We start from the raw sequence: 26133 nt of genomic DNA on the forward strand, positions 1-26133 counted from the left end.
GTGCGGGATCGGGCAGTGTTTCGTTCTGCTGTGCATGGGGTCGCTATGAGTCGGAAACGACTCGACGGCACTTAACAACAACAACAACAGTAATTTGCTAAGCAGGTAAGATAAAAATACAATCCAGATAGAGGATAATGGGTTGCCCTAGAGTACAGATTATCCTATCACTGACAGACTTGTAAGGAGTTCTGGTGGCATAGTGCCGAAGACATTTCACTGCTAACCAGAAGTTGGCAGTTCAACTCAACAGCAGCTCCACAGAAGGAAGGTGGGACAGTCTATTTCCGTAAAGATTTGCCTGCCTCGGAAACCCAGTGGGCGTCACTGTGAGTCGGAGTTGACTTGGTAGTGCAGTGAGTTTGGTTTTTTTTTTGTTTGTTTGGCAGACATATACTTCAGTACTGTCTGATAATATCCATATACCTGCGAGGAAAACCAGACAATATGACTATTATTCAAATAATAATGTTGTTGTTGTTGTGTTATGTGCCGTGGAGTCGGACCTGACTCATAGCAACCCCTTCTTGGGTTTCCGAGACAGGATCACTACGGAAGTAGATTGCTCAGCCTTCCTTCCAAGGAGTGACTGGTGGATTTGAACCGCCAGCCTTCTGGTTAGCAGTCAAGTGCCTTAGGCACTACGCTACCAGAGCTCCTCAAATAATAATAATATATAAATAATTCAAATAATAATAATAGCACCAACCACTATTGCCAAAGAAGAAGAAATTGAAAATTTTACCAGCTTCTGCAGTCTGAAACTGATCAAACATGGGAACAGGATACATTGATAATTGTGAGTGATTGGAATATGAAAGTTGGAAGCAATGAAGAAGGAACCAAAATCAAAGTCACTGCCATTGAGTCAGTTTGACTCATAAGTCACCCCTTCTCGGATTTCCAAGGTGATATCTCTACGGAAGTAGATTGCCCAGTCTTCCTTCCAAGGAATGGCTGGTGGGTTTGAACCACCAAGCTTCTGGTTAGCAGTCAAATGCCTTAGGCATTATGCCACCAGAGCTCCTGAAGAAGGAACCGCAGTAGGAAAATATGGCCTTGATGATTGAAACAATGACAACAGATTGCATGATAGAATTTTGCAAGACCAACAACTTATTTATTGCAAATACCTATTTTTCAATAACTAAAATGATGACTTTGCCAGATGGAATACACAGAAATCAAATCAGCTACATCTGTGGAAAAGAGAAGGTGGAGAAGTGTCATCAGTGAGAACAAGGCCAGGGTCAAAGTACAAAACAGACATTTAGTTGCTCATTTAGTCAGACACAGGAGACATCAAGAGAAGATGGAAGGAATTCACAGTTCCTGTACCAAAAAGAACTAGTCAACATTCTGCCATTTTAGAAGGTAGCATATGATCAAGAACCGATGGTATTGAAGGAAGGAAACCACACTAAAGGCTTGGCAAAAAACAAACATCCAGAAATTTAGACAACAGTTGAAATGTTTCAAAAAATAGAGGCAGTGCTGGAGATGCTCACTTGTCTATGCCCAAAAGTTTGGAAGATAACTACCTGGCTAACCAACAGAAAGAGATCCATATTTGTGTATTCCAAAGAAAAGTGATCCAACAGAATGTGGAAATTATTGAACAATATCACTAATATCACACACAAGTAACATTTTGCTGAAGATAATTCAAAAGAGGTTGCAGCAGTACATAGATAAGGAACTGTCAGAAAGTCAAGCCAGATTCAGAAGAAGATGTAGAATGAGGAATATCATTGCTGATACCAGATGGATGTTGGTTGAAAGCAGAGAATAACAGAAAGGTGTTTACCTGTATTTTATTGACTATGTGAAGGCAGTCAACTCTGGATCATAACAAGCTATGGATACCATTGTGAAGAATGGGAATTCTAGACCACTTAATTGTGCTCATGCAGAACCTATACATACACCAAGAGGCAGTCATCCACACAAAAGTAGGGGATACTGCATAGTTTAAAATCAGTAAAGATGTGTGTGTTAGGATTGTATTCTTTCACCATACATACATTCAATATACTGAGCAAATAATCTGAGAAGCTGAACTATATGAAGAATATGACATCAAGATTGTAGGAAGACTCATTAAACACTGACAGTATGCAAATGACACAACCTTGCTTGCTGAAAGTAAAGATGACTTGAAGCACTTACTGATGAAGATTAAAGATGGCAGCCTCAACATAAAACAAAAAATCCTCACAACTGGACCAATATCATGGTAAATGGAGAAAAGATTAAAGTTGTCAAGCATTTCATTTTACTTGCATCCATAATCAACATTGTAGGGAGCAGCAGTCAAAACATTAAATGATACATTGCATTAGGCAAATTTGGTGTAAAAGACCTCTTGTTAAAATGTTAAAGAACAAAAATTTCACTTTGCAGACTAAGATATGCCTTCTCAAGCCATGGTATTTTCATTCTCTTCCTGTGCATGCAAAAGCTGAACAATGAATAAGGAAAACTAAAGTAGAATTTATGCCTGTTAGTTATGGTATGGGTGAAGAATATTGAATCTGCCATGTGGACTGCCAAAAGAGCAAACAAATCTGTCTTGGAAGAGATACAACCATTATGCTCCTTAGAAGCGGGATGGCGTGACTTCCTCTCACATACTTTGCACATGTTATCAGGAGGGACCAGTCCCTGCAGAAGGACATCATGCTTAGTAGAGAATAATGTTCAGCAGAAAGGAAGAAGACCGTCAGTGAGACGGATTTACACAGTGGACGCAATACTGGGCTCAAACATAACAATGATTGTGAGGATGCTCATGACCTAGTAGTGTTTTGTTCTGTTGTACATGGTGTTGCTATGAGTAGGAATCGACCCAATAGCAGCTAACTACCAGAACGCAGAAACATGGTGCCTTGGGGGCTTGGGAGACCTTTGTAGAGATCTGGATGGTTAGAACAATGAGTAATGAATGGTAAAGCAGAAACACTAGAGATTTGTTTAAAAATACGTTGAAACCAAAGCATAAAAGACTTTATCTGCTACACTAAAGAGATTGATCTTTGTCTCATAGGAGGTGAGGAAATATTGAAAATTTTTATGTAGAGAAGAGAGATAATCAGATTTTTAATACAAAAAAAGATGCTTTTGAGTTGTGGTGCTGGCGAAGAATGCTGAAAGTACCATGGACTGCTAAAAGAACTAACAGATCTGTCCTGGAGGAAGTGCAGCCAGAATGCTCCTTGGAAGCGAGAATGGCCAGACTTCGTCTCACCTATTTTGGTCATGTTGTAAGAAGGGACCATTCCCTGGAGAAGGATGTCATGCTTGGTAGGGTGGAGGGTCGAAGAAAGAGGGGGAGGCCTTCAACGAGATGGATTGATACGGTGGCTGCGATGATGGGCTCAAGTATAGCAGGGATTGTGGGGCTGGCGCAGGATCGGGCAGTGTTTCGTTCTGCTGTGCATGGGGTCGCTATGAGTCAGAAACGACTTGATGGCACTTAACAACAAGAAGAAGAAGAAGTTTCAACCTATTTTCTGTTCTCCAGGCTTGGATATCCAACTGACTGTTTGATACCTCTGATTGGATGCCTGTTAGGGATCCCAAACTTAATACTTCTAGAACTAAATGGCCATCTTAGTTTTCCAGTTGCTTAGGCTATAAACTCCTGATGCACCCTTGACTTCTAATATTCTTCTTCACCCAAACAGACACTAGATTCTGTAGGTATGCCTTGAAGAATACTGAGTCCAACTACTTTACTACCTTTACTGCTGTCACCCTAGTTAAAATCATCATATTGTATTATTACAATATCCTCCAAATTGGTGTCTCTGTTTCTACTTTTAGCTGACATGATGCTTTTAAATTGAATGGGATCATGTCAGCCTCCTCAGATCCCTCCAATGACTTTCTTTCCCTCAGAGCAAAAGCCAGTGTCCTCATCACTCTGTAGACACCCTGGCTTTCTAAATATAGAAGACAGTTATAAGTAGGCTCCCACTTCACAACTTACCAGCACTTCTCTCTGCCTGGAATGTTCTCCCAGATAACAGTAAGGCCTCCTTGGGTTTCGAGGCAATATATCTACGGAAGTAGATTGCGAGGAGTGGCTGGTGGGTTTGAACCACTAACCTGGTTAGCAATCATGTGCCTTAGGCACTACACCACCAGACCTCCCTCTATGCTCATGTTGTTGTTGTTGTTGTTATGTGCCGTCGAGTCGGCCCCCACTCATAGCGACCCCTCCTTGGGTTTTCGAGGCAGTATCACTACGGAAGTAGGATTGCCCAACCTTCCTTCCGAGGAGTGGCTGGTGGGTTTGAACCGCCAGCCGTCTGGTTAGCAGGCAAGTGACTTAGCCACTATGCTACCAGAGCACCTAATAAAGTACCTCACACATAGAAGACACTGTCTAAACTCTCTCACTGCCATTGAGTTGATTCCAACTCATAGTGACCCCTACATACTAAATAAATATATGAATAAATGAGTGGAAAATTCTATCTAACAAATAGTTGGATATATAGGTCTGAATTTTAGGAGAGAGGTTTTGGCAGATGATTTATATATATTATTTAATTATTATTCATTTAGTAAACATTTACTGATCCTTTTTACTTTATATCAGATAATCTTCCTGACAATAGGCATACAAGATAAAAAGGCAGTGTCTTTACATTTAATAGGTGTATAGTCTCCAGGGGTAAAGTATATTATAAATACATTATGGTTTGTTCTATTTATTTAATAGCCAGGAATTTAAACCCTAAGACAATCTAAGATCATTTAGGAAAAATTGTGATTATTTTCTCTTTTATTTTTTTCCCCAGTGTTGAGTTATTCTGAGATAGGAAGTAGAGTGTCCTGTTCCTGTTTGTGTTCTTCCCATTCTTATCTCCTCAACATAGCACTGTGCTTATAATAAATGATTTTAAATGAATGAGCATGTATATAACTATTATTAGAAGTATATAACTAATACTAATAGTATGAAAGGTATACTGTGTTAGAAAAGCAAGGGGGATATGGTGGAGAAATTAAGGTTTTTAAAGTCTAATAAAATTTTAAATGAAGACAGGACCTCCAGATTGAAATATTTCATAAACATTCGTACCTGCTGGTCTAGAGTTCAGAGAATTGGTCAAAGGTGTAAATAGAAATTTGAGATCTATTCACATAAGAAATTTTTTTTTTTTTTTTTTGCATTTTAAGAGTGTACTTTGAGTAATGTTCAGATTTTAAGAGACCAAAGGAATTATCAAAAAAGGTAGAGAAAATAAATAATATTAAATAATCATTAGAAAAGGCTAATAAAATATCTACAGTATTCTACATTCTGTTTTCAACCAACTTGTTAAAACCCAAAAAACCAAACTTACTGCCGTGGAGTCAGATCCAACTCATAGCGACCCCTCCTTGGGTTTCCGAGGAAGTATCACTATGGAAGTAGATTGCTCAACCTTCCTTACAAGGAGTGTCTGGTGGATTTGAACCACCAGCCTTCTGGTTAGCAATCAAATGCCTTAGGCACTACGCCACCAGAGCTCCTAACTTGTTACAGGCACCTCGTTTTTTTAACAATATAATTTCACTTTTACTTTTCATTTAAACTTGAAATGTTTTGAATGATTTTATTTCTTAACATAGCAAGAAGTATTTTCTATGAAGAAAAAGTAAAAACAAGTGTCTTTTCTTATCAGGGGTTGATATAGAAGCAGCTCGAAAGGAAGAAGAACGGATAATGCTTAGAGATGCAAGGCAGTGGTTAAATAGTGGTCACATAAATGATGTCCGACATGCAAAGTCTGGAGGTACAGCACTTCACGTGGCAGCCGCTAAAGGCTATACAGAAGTTTTAAAGTAAGTATTATTTTTTAGAGTCACTTCTCTGCTTTGATTTGTTTTCTTTACTTCATTGTCCTTTTCTTAAGATTCCTACAAACATTATTTTGAAACAACTTTTATAAAAGGATTATTTAATGTCCTATTTTATGTCCATTTTCAGAAAAACTACCTTGAATATTTTTGCTTCTGTTTCTAATGTTCTTTCTTTCACTGTCAAGTTTTGCTCATCCTGCCTGTTTTTTTTTTTTTCAATTGTAACTTACCAGTAAGTTAAATTGAGTGTCAGTCAACCATTATATGGTACCATCTAAGGTAATAAATTATTAGTCATTTTAAGACTAATAGACTCACTATTGTTCTTGAGAGTAAGAACAGTGTCCTATACGTATATGACATAAATGTATCATCAAATTCTGAGAGCTTAATTCCACCTAATATTTAATTAATTTACGTGTAATTTATCTAAAATAGTTTTCTTTGGCCATATGAAAACTGAAATTTAGAGTAGTGTTGAAAACTAAAAACAAAACCTGTTGCCATGGAGTTGATTCTGACTCATGGTAATCCCATTTGTTACGGAGTAGAATTGCTCCTTAGGCTTTTCTTGGTATAATATTTACAGAAGCACATCACCATGCCTTTCTTCCATGACATTACTGGGTGTTTGAACCACCAACCTTTAGCTTAGTAGATGAGCAGAAACCATTTGTGCCACCTAGCATGCTCTTAGCATAATATTAAATATCAAGCCAGAGCAACTTACACTGTATAGGGCCATATATTATTGATCAGCATATTTCCTTAAAATGTTTTTATTTATTTTTACTCAGGCATTACAGAGGTGTCTGTTTTCAGCTAAATGTAAAAAATAATTCAGTGCATAAATAAAGCACTCAGCGAAATCTGCTACACCCTTTATATTGCTTTTGCTCCACTTGAGCTTCTAGTATAAACTTGGTCTCATTATCCCCTCTTTGTAAAAACAGTAAAGATGTTTAAGTGGGCCAACTTTTCCTGTTTCCTCCTCTTTTCTATCTGTACACTCACTTTAATAACTTAAACTTTCTCCTGGAATAGTACAGTTGCCTTTTGATTAGTTTCCTTATTCCCACATCTGTTTCCTAACCTAATTCAAAACTTTTCAGACACTATTAATTGGCTGTGAAATGACCTTACTTAGTTGCCAAATGAACTTAGTTAGTTGCCACTAGCATTTAACAAACAAAAAAGAATAGAAAATACCAAAGAGTTTGCATATGGTAAATATAAGTATTGTTTATTAAAACTTTTGTTTTATGAGTTCATCATAAAATTGGCTTCTAGACAGCTTCCCAGTGGTCATTGTGATTAGGTTATCTCAAACTCCTAAATTATGTAAGACCCTTTTTCATCTGGCCACTGTCAGCCCTTTTAAGCTAAGCTACCACCATTGTGCTTCGGACACACATTATTTTAGCTGTACATATCCACTTGAAGTTCTGTCATGATATCTTTTTTTGTGGGGAGGGGGATATTTTAACTTTTTATTGTGATTTGGGTGAAATTTTACAAAGCAGATTGGTTTTACATTCAACAGTTCATATACATAAACTTTGTTTTGTGATACTAGTTATATTCCCCACTGTGTAACATTCTCACCTCTTACTTCCTCCCTGTGGCTACCCTTTCCCTGTGTCATTCTTGTCTGTGCATTCCTGCCTCCCCATCTTTCTCCCTGTGCAAATGCTGCCCTTCTGATCTCCTATGGTTGATTGTTCTAAGAGTGCATCTCCCTGATGATCAGCTCATAGGTATGTCTATTGTTTGGTTGAGAGATAAGCCCTGAGAGTGAGTTCAGTTCCAGGCCCAAAGGGTGATTCAGGGTTTCATGTCTGTTAGACCTATAAGCCTGTCATGATGTCTTAATGCATGTTCGTCTCTCCGTCAAATGCCTGTATCCACCATCTTTTCAATTGGCAGGTTTTTTTTGATCCTTTGACTCAGGTCAGGGCTCTTAAGCACATGAAAAAAAGGTTCAACTTCTTCCGTAATAAATGCAATAAAGCTACGATGATGCACCATTTTTCTCCTATCATTTCACCTATCATATTAGCAAAGATCAAAACATTTGGCATACTTTTGGCAAGGTAGTAGGTGGGGGAAAGGCACTCTTTTACTAGTGGAAATATAAATTCTGAATGAACACATTCTGTCAAAGTAACAGTTATTCTTTGGTTTAGCAGTTCTAGCTTGTGGAAATTTTTTTTACTGTATTCTCACTCACATAGGAAATAAGGTATGTACAAGCATCATTATTCATTGTGTGAGTAGGAAAATGCTTGAAAAATTGTAGTACAATCTTTCACTAGAGTACTCTGTCACTAAATACTCTTCAGTTAAAAGAAATGAGAAATCTTTTATATTGAATGCAAAGATGTCTTGTTAAGTATGTATTATTATTAAACCTAGGATGAAAATGTATGTCATTTGTATATATTAAAAAAGAAACGTTTCTGTTTACTTACATATGCAAATTTTAATTGCAAGTCAGATTAACAAGGATTTATTAGTGTCACACTGAACCATAAGACTGATAGTCATTAGAAATTAATTTAAACTGAATGTATTATGGCAGTGATTCAAGATCCTCTTACCAGTGTTTTCTGAGAATTACTTTCTATTTGCCCTAGTTAAATCATGAAGGGGAGGAGGATTTCAACAGTGAAGAGAAATATGTATTGCAAAAATTTCTTTGAAAGAATACAATCAAAACTATTTATATGATTATCTGAGGAGAAGGGAAACTGGTTGACTAAATGTTAGCTGTGAAACAGTTATTTCCTTATATATTCTTTTATCCTTTTCTGTTTTAAAACTTCATGAATATATTGCTTATGAAAAATAAATAAAAATATGTATAAAGTGAAAAATAAAAAGGAATCTAATTAATACGTAACTTTTTCCCTGCTTACTCTCTTCTCTGATGTACACAGGTCTTTGATTTGATTTTGATGCTTTTTAGCTTTGTTCTGTCACTGCATCTTGTACATCTCAATCACAAAACCTGTCAGTGACAGTGGTTGTTTAATTTTGTCTTCCATTAAAAACTCATTGAATATAGGTACTGTGTCTTACTTTTTTAAGTATCCTTATAGCATCTCGCATATACAGAGAGCTGGATGGGTGCTGAAAAAACTCAGTCCACTCTCCTGACTGTCTATTCCCTCTCCACACAGACTCCTAAATGTTTATAATTTTATGTTGCTCAGGATATTTAATATTATTATAATTCACAGTTCCTAATGGAAAGATGGATCTTAGGCGATATCTCTACAGAAGTAGATTACCTAGTCTTCCTTCCTAGGAGTATCTCGTGGGTTTGAACCACCAGCCTTCTGGTTAGCAGTCAAATGCCTTAGGCATTATACCACCAGAGCTCCCTTTATATTCCAGTATAAGAAGCCCTAGGGTATAGTGATTAAAGCATTTGGCTGCTAACCAAAAGGCTGACAGTTCAAACCCACCAGCCGCTTTGCAGGAGAAAGATGAGGCAGTCTTCTTCTATAAAGATTTACAGCCTAGGAAACCCTATGCAGCAGTTCTACTCTGTGCTGTAGGGCCGCCTTGAGTCAGAATCGACTTGGTGGCAGTGGTTTTTTTTTTTAATTCCAGTATTCTGCTTCTCTTAATAAAGGTTCTGGTAAATCTCTTGACTTTTATCTTTTAGCCTGTTCTTTAGGTCAGTGGCTTTTAAAAGTTGATCTACAGACAGATGATAAGCAAGTGATAGAAGAATCATATGGAAGATTTATTAAAAATACAGATTAATAGGGCCTGTCTCTGAATGTGCTAATTAGTTTGGTAGCACTGGGGTGGAGCTCGGGAATCTGTATTTTTAACTAGCTCTTCAGATTATTTTGTTAAAGAGCTAACATTAGGAACAAGTGCTTTAGATATTGCTAGATATAAGGGATCAGTTCTTGAAACATAAATAAATGAAGGGTTATACATTAGCTATCACTACCACCTCCTGTAGGTAAAAAGAAGGCCTCTTCAAGTTGAACATCTTGGAAAGTAAGGTAAAGGTCAACCAGATTTCATAAGTTTTAAAGTATTTAGTTTTCGCCTGTGTGTGTGGGGCTGTGCTGCGTGTAATTTATAGACCCATTCTTCGCTCTTTGTGAGCTTAATTTTCTAAATAGATTAAATATTTATGCCAATGAACAGTTAGAAGGGCATACTAACATAATTTATGCAACTCTTTGCATTGAATTAAAAAATACTCCTGTTTTCTAGCTTTGTTGATGATTACAGTATCTGCTTTCTGTTGCTGCAGAACAATAGGCACAATCCCTTAGATTATTTGTTGTGCTTTGTTTCATTCCTAACAGTCACATTGCCATTTTCCTTTGAAAATTTCCCATAGTAGGTCTTAAAAAAAAAAGAAAAGAAAGGTATCAAAACTACTGCTTCAAACACATGTCAACAAAAAGACAACAAAATAAGCTTGATTGATACTAGGATATTTTTAGAACACATTTGGCCTGAGGTGATATATCATGACTGGAGATAACCCTACTATAAATCCATTTTAAATACAAATTGATCTAGTAGCTTTTAGTCTCACATTGGAAAATTATAGGCTTTCTCTGAAAACTTTAATTGCAAGTCGTATTAACAAGGATCAATTATTGTCGCACTGAACCATAGTACTAATAGTCATTAGAAATTAACTTAAACTGAATGTAATATTATGGCAGTGATTCAAGATCCTCTTACCAATGTTTTCTGAGAATTACTTTCTAGTTGCCCTAGTTAAATCAGGAAGGAGAGAAGGAATTTGAACAATGAAGAGAATACGTATTACAAATTTTGGTTAACTTGCATGGTATAAAGCTGTTGATCATGCTTGCTCGTTTCTAGATTTTAATTATTTATCTAATTTACTGCAATTTCTTCAGACTCTTAATACAGGCAGGCTATGATGTTAATATTAAAGATTATGATGGCTGGACACCTCTTCATGCTGCAGCTCATTGGGGTAAAGAAGAAGCATGTCGAATTTTAGTGGACAATCTGTGTGATATGGAGATGGTCAACAAAGTGGTAGGATTTTTAAACGTTTTAAAACTTTTAACTTTTTAAAATGTAGTTTTAGTCTCAAATGTTATAAGAATAAAAATTACAAAGTTATATCTGAGTTTTATCAATTATATAAAATGTTTTGTCAGTCATTAACTGATTTTAATTATTAGTAGTTTAAGTCGTTTTTAGCTACCATATGAAGAGGTTCTAGCCTTGTTCTAATAAGAAAGAAATCTTAATCTTTTAGTAATTATATTCTATATACAGAGCTTATTTTGCTACTTTCATTAATAATATACTCTTAGGAATTCATAAATTAAGAAAATTTTGCATTTCTATGTGAGTGTGTTCTGCCATCACTGTATTTATTAGTTAGAACATATAGTGAAAGGTGGTTCTCATTGGCCAATAATCTTATTAGCTTGCTTAAAGTAATTTCTTAAGCAGCATGGGTAGTGGAGTCTTACAGCCCTAACAATAACAAAAAGAAAAAAGAAAAAAACTGACCTCACTGCCATCAAGTTGATTCCGACTCATAGTGACCCCCTTTGGGTTTCTGAGGCGGTATATCTACCAAAGTAGATTGCCCAGTCTTCCCTCTGTGGAGTGGCTAGTGGGTTTGAACCGCCAACCTCTGGTTAGCAGTCAAATGCCTTAGAGCCTATACTACCAAAGCTTCTTAAGCACCAGAACAGTGGGGATTGTGTATAAGTCAAAGTTTTATGCCAGGTAAGACTGCAGAGACTCAACATCTCATCTTCCTAATTTTACAAATGCGAAAACAGTTTAATTGGGCAAATGATTAATTTAGTATAACACAATTAGGTAGAAGAAGAGGGCAATGGTGATTCAGAATCCTTGCCTTCCCTGTGAGAAACCCAGGTTCAATTCCTGGGAAATGCTGCTTAAGCACAGCCACCAGTCATCTGTAAGTGGAGGCTAAATGTGTTTCTGTGATGCTCAGCAGGTTTTACTGGCGCTTGCAGACTAAGACCAACTAGGATGAAACGCTTGATGATTTACTTAAAAAAAAATCAGTCTATGAAAACCTTACGGTTCACAGTGGTCCAGTGCTGTTGTGCATAGGGTTACCATGAGTTGGGGACTGACACAATGACAGTAACAACAACCACAGGTAGAAAGAAGGATGGAGTGAATGTCTTATGGGTGGTTTTTCCTGTTTGTATTTTTGTACATACATGAAAAGATTCAGGAGTATTAAGTTCCTTGTTAGATAAGATTTCAGATACCATCAGTAGACACCAGTGTCACTAATATTCCTGTTAGTCCCCTCCATTAGTAGATGATGAAGAATCTAGCAATCCTTTTTGGAGAGCTCAGAACATGTCTCCTGTAGTGAACTGAATACCCCTAACTTTCCATAGAATTTACCTTGAAAATTGCATTTCCTAGGAGATTGTAGTAACTTACTTACTTAGCAGAGTTCCTAAAATGATCTCATCCTAATTTAAATGGGGCCATCTAATTCTGTTGTGTCCATTCATACGGGATTGTGATATGCTGGTGCTCCTTGCTCTGGTAAACTGATTTGTAGCTAGGAATCTGCAAAGGAAAGACAGTTTGATATGCTATATGCCCAAGATTTGCCCACAGGTAAATGATTGGAGGTTGGAGGTAATAGTGCAGATTCATACCCTCTTGTTGACATGAGGAATTAAAGAAATCCTCTGAACTCATTTGCTCTTTCTGGGGGCAGAGTCCTAGATATATATATTCATTAACTGAATTCATAAATGTACTTTATGTAAGAAATACATGGGCAAAAAAAGTATAGGAAGTGGTGGACATCTTCAGGAAAGTTAAAATAAAAATTGTTTGGGAATGATCCATCCATCTTAAGTGTAGATTTGTATTTATATATATGTATAGAAAACTTTAATCTAAATTTTTAGTGAAAACTTTTTATAATTTGCTCTCGCTATTGTTCTTTATTATAACAGTTTTTGTTTTGTAGTCAGTTACCCTTAGAAAACAAATGTTGATACTAACTTAAAGTAAAAGACTAGTTAATTTTAGCTTTAGAATTCCTACTTCCTATTTAGAAATTTCTCCTGCAGTTGGAATTTTTCTGAAGAAGTTAGTTGATACCTGAGTTACCACCTGGCACTTGCTTAGCTCTAATCTGTATTCTTCTCTCTCCCCTAAGCCCCATCCCCTGAAGGCTAATTGTCCATTCACTTGGTTCACTCAGTGGTAATGACCTCCAGATACAGGCCAAGATGAGAGAAGCTTATTAATTGAAATAGTTTTCTAAAAAGAGTACATCACCTCCCAGTTTATATATGTTATGTTTCCCCTGCTGAATCAGTATGCTAGTAAAATATACACAGTGTATACCATGTATGAGGAAGATTATTTGATCTTACATCTGTTCTGTAATTGTCTAATTCCTATACCATACAAGTCATCATAATTCTGCTGTTGGAGAAATTACATAAAATTATTTAGCTCTATATCCTTTTGTTTTTATATTACAAAAGTATCTGTTACTTAAGTTGCGCTAAATTTTCTTTAATGTTTTATCCTCTCATTCCATTGTTTCATAGTTGATCATAAGATCATCCATGATCTTAAAGGAATTGTGCCCTGTATTTCCTTGGAAATGTATGGTTTTCAACTTTTTCCCACACATATTATCTAATTCTATTTAAATATACATATGTATATAATACATATATAAAACAAAGTTGTTTCACATATGCATGTGAATAAGGCAGACTGAAGATGAATTTATGCCTTTGAATTATGGTGTTGGCAAAGAATATTGAATATGCCATGTGGACTGCCAGAAGAACAAGCATATCTATCTTGGAAGAAGTACAACAACAGAATGCACCTTAGAAGCAAGAATGGCAAGACTTTGTCTCACATGCTTCGGACCTGTTACCAGGACTGACCACTCACTGGAGAAGAACATCGTGCTTGGTAAAAAGGGTCAGCAAAAAAAAAAGGAGACCCTCAATGAAATGGACTGACCCAGTGGCTGCAGCAGTGGGCTCAAACATAGCAAAGGTTGTGAGGGTGGCACCGGACCAGGCACGTTTCTTTCTGTTGTACTTAGGATCACTGTGAGTCGGAACTGACTTGACAGCATCTAATAACTACAACATAAAGTTGTTAGCTGAGTTTTGCAGAATTGGAACTATTAGGGAAGCTGAGTGATTTTTCTAGGTTCTTTTTAATTAAGTGTTCCTTTCATTCTACTGAGCTTTCCTGCAACTTTTTTTAGTTTAGTTTTCTCATATTAAGTTATAAACATACAGTTTTAAACTTTTATCAGATTATTTCTTTCTTTTAGAAAAAGAAGATTCTAATAACATCTTTTAATAGTGAGGAGGTACATAACATACAGAGCATTCTACAGGCCCTTATGTCATAAATACGCCCTAATATTGTTTCAAACTTCTTTAGTAATGAAAGACATTTTATTTTTTATAAAGCTTTTGCCATCATTTTTTAAATTTTAATGTGATTATATTTATTAGGTCTTCTGTTTGTTTTCATTGGCCATTTTGAAGTTAAAATAATCTTGATGACGTTTTAAAATAACCTTATACTTCATGTTCAAACAAAACTAATTAGTTTTAACTGTATCAACTTACACCTATTGATGTTCCATATGACTTTGTTATATTGTCATTTGATATTTTCAATGTATTTATACATTAAAGATTTTTACTAAAGTTCTTTCAAAACTTAGATTTAAAAATGTATTTATGAAACCATCAATTTAGATGAATACTTTCATAATAAAAATTGTAGCTTGGAAATTGTAGTTTGGGAAAATGTGTAATTTCAAAAATATGGCATATTATATCATAGAACATTTGGAAATCTTTATGTGTGGAAGTAGGTAGAAAGTTCTAAAATAAATATTTAGAGATTTTGTCTCATTTCTTTATTTTAATAGCAAAGTGTAAAGCACATTTGCTGTCATTTTAATTCATTATTACAAATTGTAATAATAGAGTTTAAATATGAAGGTATTTGTTATTTTACCTTCTTAATTTACTAAAAGAATGTTACTAGAATGTACCCAAATATCATCCATTCTTAAATGTTAACTAGGATGCCTTTCTAGTTGGGATTTTCTCCTAATGCATTATGAAAATGATTAGCAAAAAAGTTTTTAGTATTATACTTTCAATTTAAAGATTAAAATGAATAAAAAAAGTTGTTTCTGTTATCAAACCCTGTTAACACAGGGAATTTTTTTTCTATCTGAGGTTATTCTTATTTCCTGTAGAGATGAAATTATGTATTAGTGCAGGGGAGACCTAGATTCTAGTCCCACTTTACCTTCACTACCTGCAGGGCCTTAGGAAACTAATATGGTGTCAGAGCCTGGGCTTTCTCATCTGTACAATAGGAATCATAACACTCCTTGTCCTGATTACATGACTGGTTGTTGTGAACAGCAACTGCCAATGATGACGATAAAGACAACAGAGGTCATACCCATAAAATCAGTTAGGAGAAGTAAGGGAAGAAGAAAGAAGAGACTGTGAAGGTAGACTTAAACATATGACTTGATGGCACATAACAGCAACAACAAAAGTATGGCTCTGGTAATATCACCAGGTGTAGTAAATTGACTTTAAGCAGTCTTTTCGGAGTTCTCTTACTTTTCTCATACCCCAGTAGTGTGTCCTCAGTGTCTCCTGGTTGCCTTGAATGTCTCTACTTTATATTACATTTTGTGTGTGTACCCATTTGGTGAAACAGAGTAGCATTATTAAGAAATGTTTCTAATTTCACAATTGTTAGCTTTATAATTGTGTCATAGACTATTTAAAGAGCATGGTTAAGTTACTCAGTTAAGTTAATGGGTGTGATTTCTTGAAATAGAAACTTTTCTCTGTTTATAGGCTACATTTTAGTCTAGTTTTCATTCTCTGTCAGCTATTGTTTGCAAAGCAGACTCACTTATCAAGGGAGAAAGTGCAAAGAAAGGTTAGTAAGGTGATGTAATTTCATATTGTTAAAAAAGAAAATTCCTTATTAAAACAACCCCACTGCATTTTACTGCTGGTTATAATTTAATTACAATTCAAAACATAATTAATTTCAAGCTGTAGTACTTCATTCATAGACCACAAACCAAACCAAAATTCACTGCCATCACTCATAGTGACCCCCTTCTTGGGTTTCTGAGGCAGTATCACTACGGAAGTAGATTGCCCAACCTTCCTTCCATCATTCATGAGAAGGGTTGATAAATTCTTTAAATAAGTCAGTGAGCTGTTACTTCCACATAAAACATGATCTTGAACATAGTTCACTTGTAAATTTATGTTTATAAAAACTGTTACCGTGCCTCTACCCCTAAACTTCCAAAATAAAACAGACAAGGAAGAAAGGCCTGTCCAAAAATTAGCCAGTGAAAACCCTGTGGATCACAATGGTCCAATCCTATTGTGCATGGAGTTGCCTTGAGTTGGGGGTGACTCAACAGCCGCTAACAACAACAATAGCTAATTACCATATTCTGACTTTGTTATGAATATGAGAGTACTGTTGTGAAAGAAACTTGAACTTCCTTTCAGGCTGATAGATTTTCTAGTTGCGAAAGATTTTTCTGAGAAAGGATCATACACTGGTCAACATATGAAAGAGACATATTTTAAATAATGAACTTTGGACATCCTGGAAACTTGTACCAGTAGAGTTATTAGAAAGATGGATGCAAGCAGTAGGAAAAAAATATTACTGTTTGGTCAACAGCTCTTTGAAATTCCCTTTTCCACCATAAATAGAAATAGATTATTTTATTACTTTATGAAGAATTGAGTTACAAGAGGATATTGCATAGTTGAAGTATATATAAGAAAGGAGTGTGTAGTGCATGTATCCTTTCACCATCCTTATTCAGTCTACATGCTGAATAAATAATCGGAGAAGCTGGATTGTATGAAGAAAAATGAGGCATCAGGATTGTAGGAAGGCTTACTAACAACCTGCAATATGCAGATTACACAACCTTGCTTGCTGAAAGCAAAGAAGACTTAATACACTTACTGAAGAAGATCAAAGACTTCAGGGTGGATTACACTTTAACATAGAGAAAACAAAAATCCTCACAATTGGGGCAATAAGGAACATGATAAATGGAGAAAAGATGAAAGTTGTCAAGGATTTCATTTTATTTGAATCCACGATCAATGCCCATAGCAGCAACACTCAAGAAATGAAATGATGTATCACATTAGGCCAATCTGCTGCATGAGACTTCTTTAATGCATGAAAGGGCAAAGATCTCATTTGATGACTAAGGTACATCTGAAACAAGCCATGGTGTTTTCAGTCACTTCCTATACATGTGAAAGCTAGAGAATGAATAAGGAATACTGTGGTAGTTAAGTTTGTGTGTCAGTTTGGCTGGGCTTGGTTGAGTGGCTGGCCAGCTGGATATAGTATTCCCCATAATGAGACTGGTAATCAGCTCCATGGTGGAATCTACCATGAACAGCTGAGTAGCTACCTTTAGGGATGTGGTCTGCTTCCTGTATATAAGGAGAAGCCTTGGGGAATAGTCTCTAGCTTATGGCACACTTGGATCCTGCACGTAGCCATGTCATTGTTCAGCAGCTTGCCATGCTCTGCCAACCTTGGGACTTTCAGTGGACTTGAATGAATGGCTTGCTGTGTGGTTTGGTAACATCAGGACTGTGCCTTTTTACTTGTCAACCTTGGGCTTGCCAGTCTCAGCAGCCAGTAGCTGTCTGAGTGAAGAAAAGCCTCTAGCTTCAATGGGCCAGGAGCAGGAGGCAGAGCTAAAGCCCAAGGCTGAGAGGCTGTTAGCCAGCTCCTAGAGCCTGGCATTTTGAACTCGGACTTAAAGCCTCCAAACTGTAAGAGAATAAAACTCTTGTTAAGGCCATCCCATTTGTGGTGAATTCTTTTCACAGTGGCACTAGGTAACCAGAATAAATACAGAAGAATGATGCATTTGAATTATGTTGTTGATGTAGAATATTGAATATACTACAGACTGCCAGAAGAATAAATAAATCTTTCTTGGAAGAAGTACAGCCAGAATGCTCCTTAGACATGAGAATGGAGAGGCTTCATCTCATGTACTTTGGACATGTTATCAGGAAGGATCAGTCCCTGGAGAAGGACACATGTTTAGTAAAGTAGAGGGTCAGCAAAAAAGAGGAAGGCCCTCAGTGAGAGAGATTGACACAGTGGATGCAATAGTGGGCTCAAACATAGCAAGGATTGTGAGAAGGTACAAGACCTAGCATTGAGGAGTATGGTTTTGTTTGTTTTTACGTGGTGTAGTTAGTGTAGGTCAGTGAAAGCATTTCATTCTGTTGTACACAGGGTTGCTATGAATTGGAGCCTATCAGGAAGGCACCTGATAAGAACATAGAGACAGAAAGTAGATTTCAGCTGGGGAGAGAGAAGATGATTGTTGCTAAAGTGTATGATTTTTGGGTGGAGGTGATAAAACATAGATTGTAGTGATGGTTATACAACTCTTGAGTACACTAAAAACCATTGAATTGTGCACATTGAATTGTGTCATTTGTGAATTTTATCTCAGTGAAACTGTTACCTCCCCATCACCCCTAAAAAAAGCAAGAAAGAAAAAAGGGGAAGTATTTCATCTTCTTTCTCAAGAGATTTCTCATACATCTCCTTAGAGTCGTATGTATGATGTCACTTAAAAATACCATAAAAATATTATCTAACTTTTCTTCATATAGATTATGCAGAATTGCCAGAGGCATTGTATAATTTATTGACTTTGTCCAACCACCATTCCCTTTGTTTCCTACCTAGGGCCAGACAGCCTTTGATGTAGCAGATGAAGACATTTTAGGCTATTTAGAAGAGTTGCAAAAGAAACAAAATCTGGTATGTTTAACACCTATCTAAAAATTGCCTATTTTAGGGAATATTCTTAGTTAGTGACTTTGAATTTCAGGCATTAAAAGATATCCTTGTGATGTTTTGTACTTTTTGGTTTTAAGTTATTCCTAACAATCAAATCAAATGGCAATGAAAGAATAAAGGGATGTTGATGATATTTAGCCTTTTGTGTTGTTTATCCCCATTTCTGTTTCCTCCCCTTGATAAAATGAATACTTACATACGTGTTCCCAAGAATAACATGGTTTTTTGAAGTTTCATAAGAAAGTTTAGTTGAACTTGGAGCCTCTGTAAAGCCTTAGATTTCTAATAGCAAATCCTAGATAAACTAGGATTATGTAACTAGGAAACAGATATCTAAGTAAAATGCCATCAGCCGTCATAAGTGGTTAGTGGACCCTGACTCTTTAAATGAACAAAAGTTGGAGGAATCTAAGAAATCCAACTTAGTCCTACGTGGAGCTTTTAACTGTCTACTTCTCTTTCTTATTTGCCAAGCCCTTTTCATTTCAGAAATGTAAAATGTAAATCTTTTATGTTTTTATTTTTTGTTTTTGGTTAATGTTGAAAAACTACTTTGTTATTCTTTTCTACACTGTAAAATTAATACTATTTTAATATTATTCCTTTTTCATTCTTATTAAAACTTCATATAGCTCCATAGTGAAAAACGGGATAAGAAATCTCCACTAATTGAATCAACAGCTAATATTGACAATAATCAGTCACAGAAGACCTTTAAAAAGTAAGTAAGACATTAAGTATAAGTTGTTGTTATGAATGTGTTGCATAATGGCCACAAATGTGATTATTTAATTTTGTGGATCTGGGAGAAACTAAAGTATTTTTGACCTTTTGTGTTTATAATGATTTATTTGAAGGCTTTTTTCCTTCCATAGCAAAGAGACATTGATTATTGAACCAGACAAAAATGCATCCTGTGTTGAATCTCTGGAGCAAGAAAAGGTTGATGAAGAGGAAGAAGGAAAAAAAGATGAATCTAGCTGCTCTAGTGAAGAAGATGAGGAAGATGATTCAGAATCAGAAGCTGAAACAGGTAAAATTTGAAGGATAAAGGAAGTAGCATTGAATTTTCATACAGTGTAAAGTAAGGTGAAACCATACTTAAAATTTTTAACTTTTCAGATTGATTTGCTGCTTGTTTGGTTTATTGCCTAGACAGTAAATTACCTTGCAGTGAATATTAGAAGCTTAGCTTTAGTTGTTGATTTATTGGTCTCTAATCACTTGGAGAGGAGCTCTGGTGGCATAGTGCCTAAGGCATTTGACTACTAACCAGAGGGATGGAGGTTCAAACTCGCCAGGCACTCCTTGGAAGGCAAGATTGGGCAATCTGCTTCCGTAGAGATACTGCCTCAGAAACCCAAGGAGGGGTCGCTATGAGTCAAATAGACTGGAAGGCAGTGAGTTTGGTTTGGTTTTAATCAGTTGGAGAAGGAGCTCTGGCAGCAGAGTGGATTAGGCATTTGACTGCTAACCAGGTCAGTGGTTCTAACCCACCAACCACTCCGCAGAAGAAAGATGGGGCAATCTATTTCCATAAAGATTTACAGCCTTGAAAACCCAGTGGGTGTCACTGCGAGTCAAAATTGACTTGATGGCAGTGAATTGAGTTTTAATCACTTGGAGAGTTGTTCCTGCATATATTAATAGATTTGAAAAAGCTGCAAAGGCTTTTAAAACTTCCTTAGGATGGTGCAGATAAATGGATATCTTAGCAGCTTCCTGAATTCTTCCTTACAACACAGTAGTTTTACAAAGTTGAGACTGAGTCAAAATGCTTTCCTGTGGGGGTATATGACATTTACTTTGTTTGGAGAAATTTTAAAGATACAACAAAGTATAATATAATAAACATTCATAATTCAGCACCGAAAAAAATTACTCAAATTTTTCTTGTACTAAAATTAAAATATTGCAGGTGTTGTCTTTACCCACCATTCCTAGTCCACTTCACTTTCCTTCCTTCCCAAAAGTAATCACTGCCACGAGTTTTTTTGTAATCTTCTGGTTCATTTGTGTATTCTGTTGTCATGTATGTACGCTCATAAAGAATATACAGTAATTATAATATTTTGTGTTTTTATTCTCATATTCTTTTTTTTTTTTTAATTGTAATTTGGGTGAAAGTATACAGAGCAAATTCACTTTCCATACAGCAGTTCACATACACTGTGTCTCATGACATTGACTACAATTTCCCACAATGCATCAGCTCCCCTCCCACTTGCTCCCCATAGTTATCTCTTCCCTGTGTCCTTCCCTCTGTGCACTCCTGCCCCCTGAGCTTCTTTCTCCCATGATTTTTCTCTCCAAGGAGTGTGTCTACCTAGTGTAAATGTTCACCTTCATATGCCTGTCTTTTGTTTGGCTGGAAGCCACAGGTGTGAGTTCAATTCCAGACCTGAAGGGCAGCTGTGGGCCATAGTCTCAGTGGTTCCATCAGGCTCTATCAGACCAGCAAACCTGGTCCCTTCTTTTTTTTTCCCAAATGATTTTGTTCTCCCACTCTATCCATGATCTCCTACATAGATCCCCCTCCAAGTGTTTGATAGTGGTAGCCGGGCACCATCTAATGCTTCTGGTCTCATAGTCGTATAGGCTGAGGATCACATGGTGTACCAGTTGTTTGGACTGATTGTTTCCATGAGTCTTTGGTTTTTTTCATTCTTCTTTGCTCTGGGGAGAGACCTATTGTTGGATCTAGAAGACTGCTTGCAATCTTTTAAGATCCCAGTCACTACTCTGACTCGACAGCACATAACAACAACAACAACAACAACTCGCCAAAGTATATTCTCATATTCTTGGAATTGTTTTGCAGTTTGCTTTTTTGATCAAAAGACTTAACTTTTAGATATGTTTTTATTTATCTATATCTTTATCTGTTTTCCTACATAATCTATCCCTTTAACTGCTGTGTAGTATTCTATTAAATATATCCATTTCATATCTGATGAACATTTATTTTCCGGGTTTTTTTGTTGCAAATAATACTACATTGATCATTTGTTTACTTACCTCCCTGTGTACTTATATAAGAGGTTCTCTAATAGATATTAGATGCTGTTTGAATTATAGGGTATGTACATTTTCAGTTTTCATAGATGTTACTAAATTGCTTTCAAAGTCTGTAACACTTTATATAACTGTAAACAGTTTATATAACTGTACTTTTTACTCTCAAGGACATGACTTTTGCATTTTTTTTCATAGCCACATGTTTTTATAGATTTGTTTACCATATTGCTTTTATTAAATAACATTTATTTGCTTAGTCTGTATTAGTTTATCACTCAGAACTTCTGAACAGCATTTGATAGCAATATTGCCATGTGTTCGTTGTATAACCTGGCATGTTAACATATCATTTTAGCAGAAGAAAATACTCCATTTCCATTCATTTTTTATTACTGCTTTTACATTGTGGCAAAATACATGTAACACATTTGCTAATTCAACCATTAAGATTTTTGATCAGTGGAAAAACTATTATCATTACCAAGACCAGACTGGTAATCATTAGTAAACCCAAATGGAGCCCTAAAATTTCCTGAACTCTCTGTATCGCCTCTAGACATAACAACACCACTTTTGAATCATTTTAATTTCACTTCATTAGGGAAATATTTTCTTTCAGAAAATGTGAGGAGTTAGTCAGGGAACATACCAATTATTCGGATGTTGTATAAATATAGGCTAGCTTTGTTATGGGTGATATGTTTTGTGTTCTTTCTTTTTTTCTCCTTAAAGCTTATTAACCCTGTAAGTATAAATTATTTCTCATGATACATGACGAATTTATGAAGTATACAGATTTCTGAACTCTGATCACTTAGGGATTTAAATTTTTTCTCATTATTGTCTCATTGCTAATCAGGTGACTCAACATACCTTTTACCTAAATGAGAGGGTCATATGGGTACAATTGGAGATTAGAGCAACAAATAATTATTGATTATTATCACTTATTTGTATGACATGCTAATTAAAATATATTAAGTTATAAGAGCAAAGTTATATGATGGTCAACATCCATAATGTTTAAGAACATGTACTAGTTCATGTATATAATTGTGTGTGGGGGTGTAATTTTCACATCTGTGAGGTCAGGATAATAGTATGTGCTTCACATTGATACTATATAAGGACAAATCATTTTATAACAAGTGTTAAATTTAAGACAATAGTTGCATAAAATTGAATTTTTATTTTAATACATCCTGTGTTCATTTAATGATATGGTTAGATTCCAAAGAACAAATTATTATGCGAAAATGAGCCTTATGTGAAAATGGAGGATAACCACATCTGATCACAAAATGGAAGATGACTACATCATACCTAACTGCCAGATTTCATCATTACATAACTACCAAAAAAACTGAGAATCATGGTCTAGTCAAGTTATCTTTCCCATCACAGACAGCATTACTGACTCCTTGCACATCAGCATTGGTTACTGCCAGATGTATATCATTAATGTGCAAAATAGTCGGGTAGTGTATTTTTTATTATTGTTGTAAATGCAAAATGTTGGATAACAAGATAGTAAGTTAGTAGAAGGTGTATAATCAATATATATACTTACCACTTTACTTGAATTTGTACTATATTCCCTGTGTATTTTACAAAACCAGAAAAGTGATGTCACTGAAATTTAAATTGACTCAGGTACTTTTACAAATATTTAAAATTATTTTTATGTGGTTAATTTTCTCCCTGGGCCTCCAAACTATAGTAAAGCATATCATTACAAATCACACTGTATGTATGATACATGCACAGCAAAGCCAGGACTGGAACCCATATCTCCTAATTGGTAGGTATGTCAAGTCTTCTGCTTCTCATGCAGAGTTGAAGAGCTAGAAATCCAGACATCTCTTTTATAGATTTCTAAGTTATTGTTATCTAACTTTTTCTTAATGGACCCCTTGTATACAATTCATTGTTCTGTGTTAGGCACTGTGGACTTACTTAAAATAAGCAAAAGACTTCAATTTTAGATCACTTTTGCAACTAATTAGCAGCCTTCTTTGGTTGACAATTTTGTAAAAGGACAAGAATTGAACTATATGATCTGAATAGTTCTTTAAATTCTCCTTTTCTATAAATATAACTAATTATTATCAAATTATATTATGTCAGTCCTCTGTTTGTCATTTAAGCCATACCCATCACCCTTTGCTCAGTTTCTCACTGAGCTAACTTTAAATGTTCCTTTGAAGCATTGTACTATGGTGATTTTGTTCTTCCTGTTGTGAGTGGTTAGTTGTGCCAGGAAAATTTGACTTTATCTCAAGAATTAATTCTTGTAAATGTTGTTTGATTCTTTCTCTCGCTGATTTTTTTTTTTTTTTTTAAATATCAACAAGGCTTTATCATACTTTATTTGGCAAGCTTGAGAAAGCAGCAGTTTTCCTTTAGAGCTACAGATGGATTTGACAATTTCTAAACCATTTTTCCTCCTACTTTTTTTTAAGGTTGTTTCTTAGAGAAACTATCTGACCATACAATAACTTTTTTGATAAATTTTCTTTAATAAATTTACCTAACCAATTCTTCAGTGTTCTCCTCTCATAAACCAGATGAAAATAGACACTCAACCAAATGATTTTAATTGCCTTCCAAATGACTTATAATTTTGGTGAGTGAGGAGTGAGAAAAGGGGAACATACATTTTATTTTCAGGGTTTTTTTTTCCCCATCTAGGACTCGTAATTTTCATTCTTCATTGAATTGAAATGGATCAGAGGTCTCAACAGTATTAATACTGTTTACAAGTTGGATGGTGGGTGCATAGTGTTCCTTTCATTATTATTATTTTAACCAAACATAAATGTTTACATATATGCATATACACATACTCTTTGATATGTAGATTTTATAAAACAAAATTGATTTTTAAACCAAGGGAAAATAAGAAAAAAATCTGTTGAATTTTTTTTTACTGTTTGAATTATATACTATTTGTATTTTTAGTATATCATTCCAAATTGCCATTTTTCTACTCCCAATATATTACATTTTTAATTTATTTTTATTATTTATATGTTTCTATCACCAGGATATGAGCTCCACACAGTTATTTTGTTTTCACATTCACTGCTATATCCATAATACTGAAGTATAACCCAAAACCAAACCAAACCCACTGCCATGGAGTCAATTCCGACTCCTAGAGACTCTACAGGACAAAGTAGAACTGCCCCAGGGAGTTTCCAAGGCTGTAAATCTTAATGGAAGCAGATTGCATGAGCTTTCTCTCACAGAGAGGCTGATGGATTTAAACTGCCTACCTTTTGGTTTTCAGCCAAATGATGTAACCACTGCACCACCAGAGCTTCTATTAAAGTATAAGACAATAACTATTTGTTGAATGACTCCACAATTAGGTGGATTTGTTTTCAAGAAGATGGTCTAATTTGGTTATACATGATTTGTGCTTAACTATGTTAAGTAGTTTAACGGCTCTCTTCTTCTCTTCTTCCCTTCTTCCTTCTTCTCTTCTTCTCTTCTTCTTCTCCTCTTCTTCCTCTTCTTCCTCCTCCTCTTCTTCTTCTGTCCTTCCTCAGTGCAGGCGCCCTTTCGCCTCTTTAATAAAATCTCCTGTTGGGTTAAAAAAAAAAAAAAGTATAACCGCTATTGAATTAAAATATTATTTAACAGTGAGGAAAAGCTTATAAGAGTGAATTTAGCTCTCATCAGTTTATTCAAAAAGCTAAGGTTGTAGTGATTTTTAAATGTACAATTTGACCTCTACCTTTGATGTAGTTCAACATGTTATGTTCTTCACCCTGTAAGCTATCTTACAGATGTTTTATAAGTGACAAGTAGAACTGGATGACAGAACTTGATAGATCATTACAAGTTCATCACTGTTGGTGGGAAGTACATGTTTGCTCAATAAATAAGACTGTTTAAATACTTACTAGCAGCATATAATAATAATAATAATAATGACTCAAGATGAAAGATTTCTTTGGAAAACTGACCAATCGTAGGGAAAGTAGTAGTGTGATAAATATGAATATCTCATAGGGCTTTAAAGCACTGTGCTTCTTCCCAGAAGTATGGAAGGATATTTTCCCAGCCATTGAATCTTAATTAAATTTTGTTCATTTTTTTTTTTTTTAAATAGATAAGACAAAACCCATGGCTTCTGTAACTAACGCCAATACTTCTAGTACACAAGCAGCTCCTGTAGCTGTCACAACACCTACTGTGACATCTGGCCAGGCAACACCTACATCACCTATTAAAAAGGTAAGCCAAAATTATATTTGCTAAAAATATATGTATATACTATTCAGATACTGTTTGGAC

General features: G+C 35.5%; 1 protein-coding gene across 1 annotated transcript in view; it reads left to right on the top strand.

Annotated features, from left to right (window-relative positions):
- The window catches only part of PPP1R12A (protein phosphatase 1 regulatory subunit 12A), a 229621-nt gene that overhangs the window by 146916 nt on the left and 56572 nt on the right, over positions 1-26133 (top strand). Inside the window, exons 4-9 of the mRNA XM_007953169.2 lie at positions 5679-5838; positions 10764-10908; positions 18697-18771; positions 19443-19531; positions 19686-19843; positions 25949-26073. Coding sequence (XP_007951360.1) covers positions 5679-5838; positions 10764-10908; positions 18697-18771; positions 19443-19531; positions 19686-19843; positions 25949-26073 — 752 coding nt within the window. The remainder of the gene's footprint in view (positions 1-5678; positions 5839-10763; positions 10909-18696; positions 18772-19442; positions 19532-19685; positions 19844-25948; positions 26074-26133) is intronic.

The sequence above is a fragment of the Orycteropus afer genome, unplaced genomic scaffold (assembly GCF_000298275.1).
Source record: "Orycteropus afer afer isolate SDZICR_OR568_19922 unplaced genomic scaffold, OryAfe1.0 scaffold00375, whole genome shotgun sequence".
NCBI classification, from domain to species: domain Eukaryota; kingdom Metazoa; phylum Chordata; class Mammalia; order Tubulidentata; family Orycteropodidae; genus Orycteropus; species Orycteropus afer.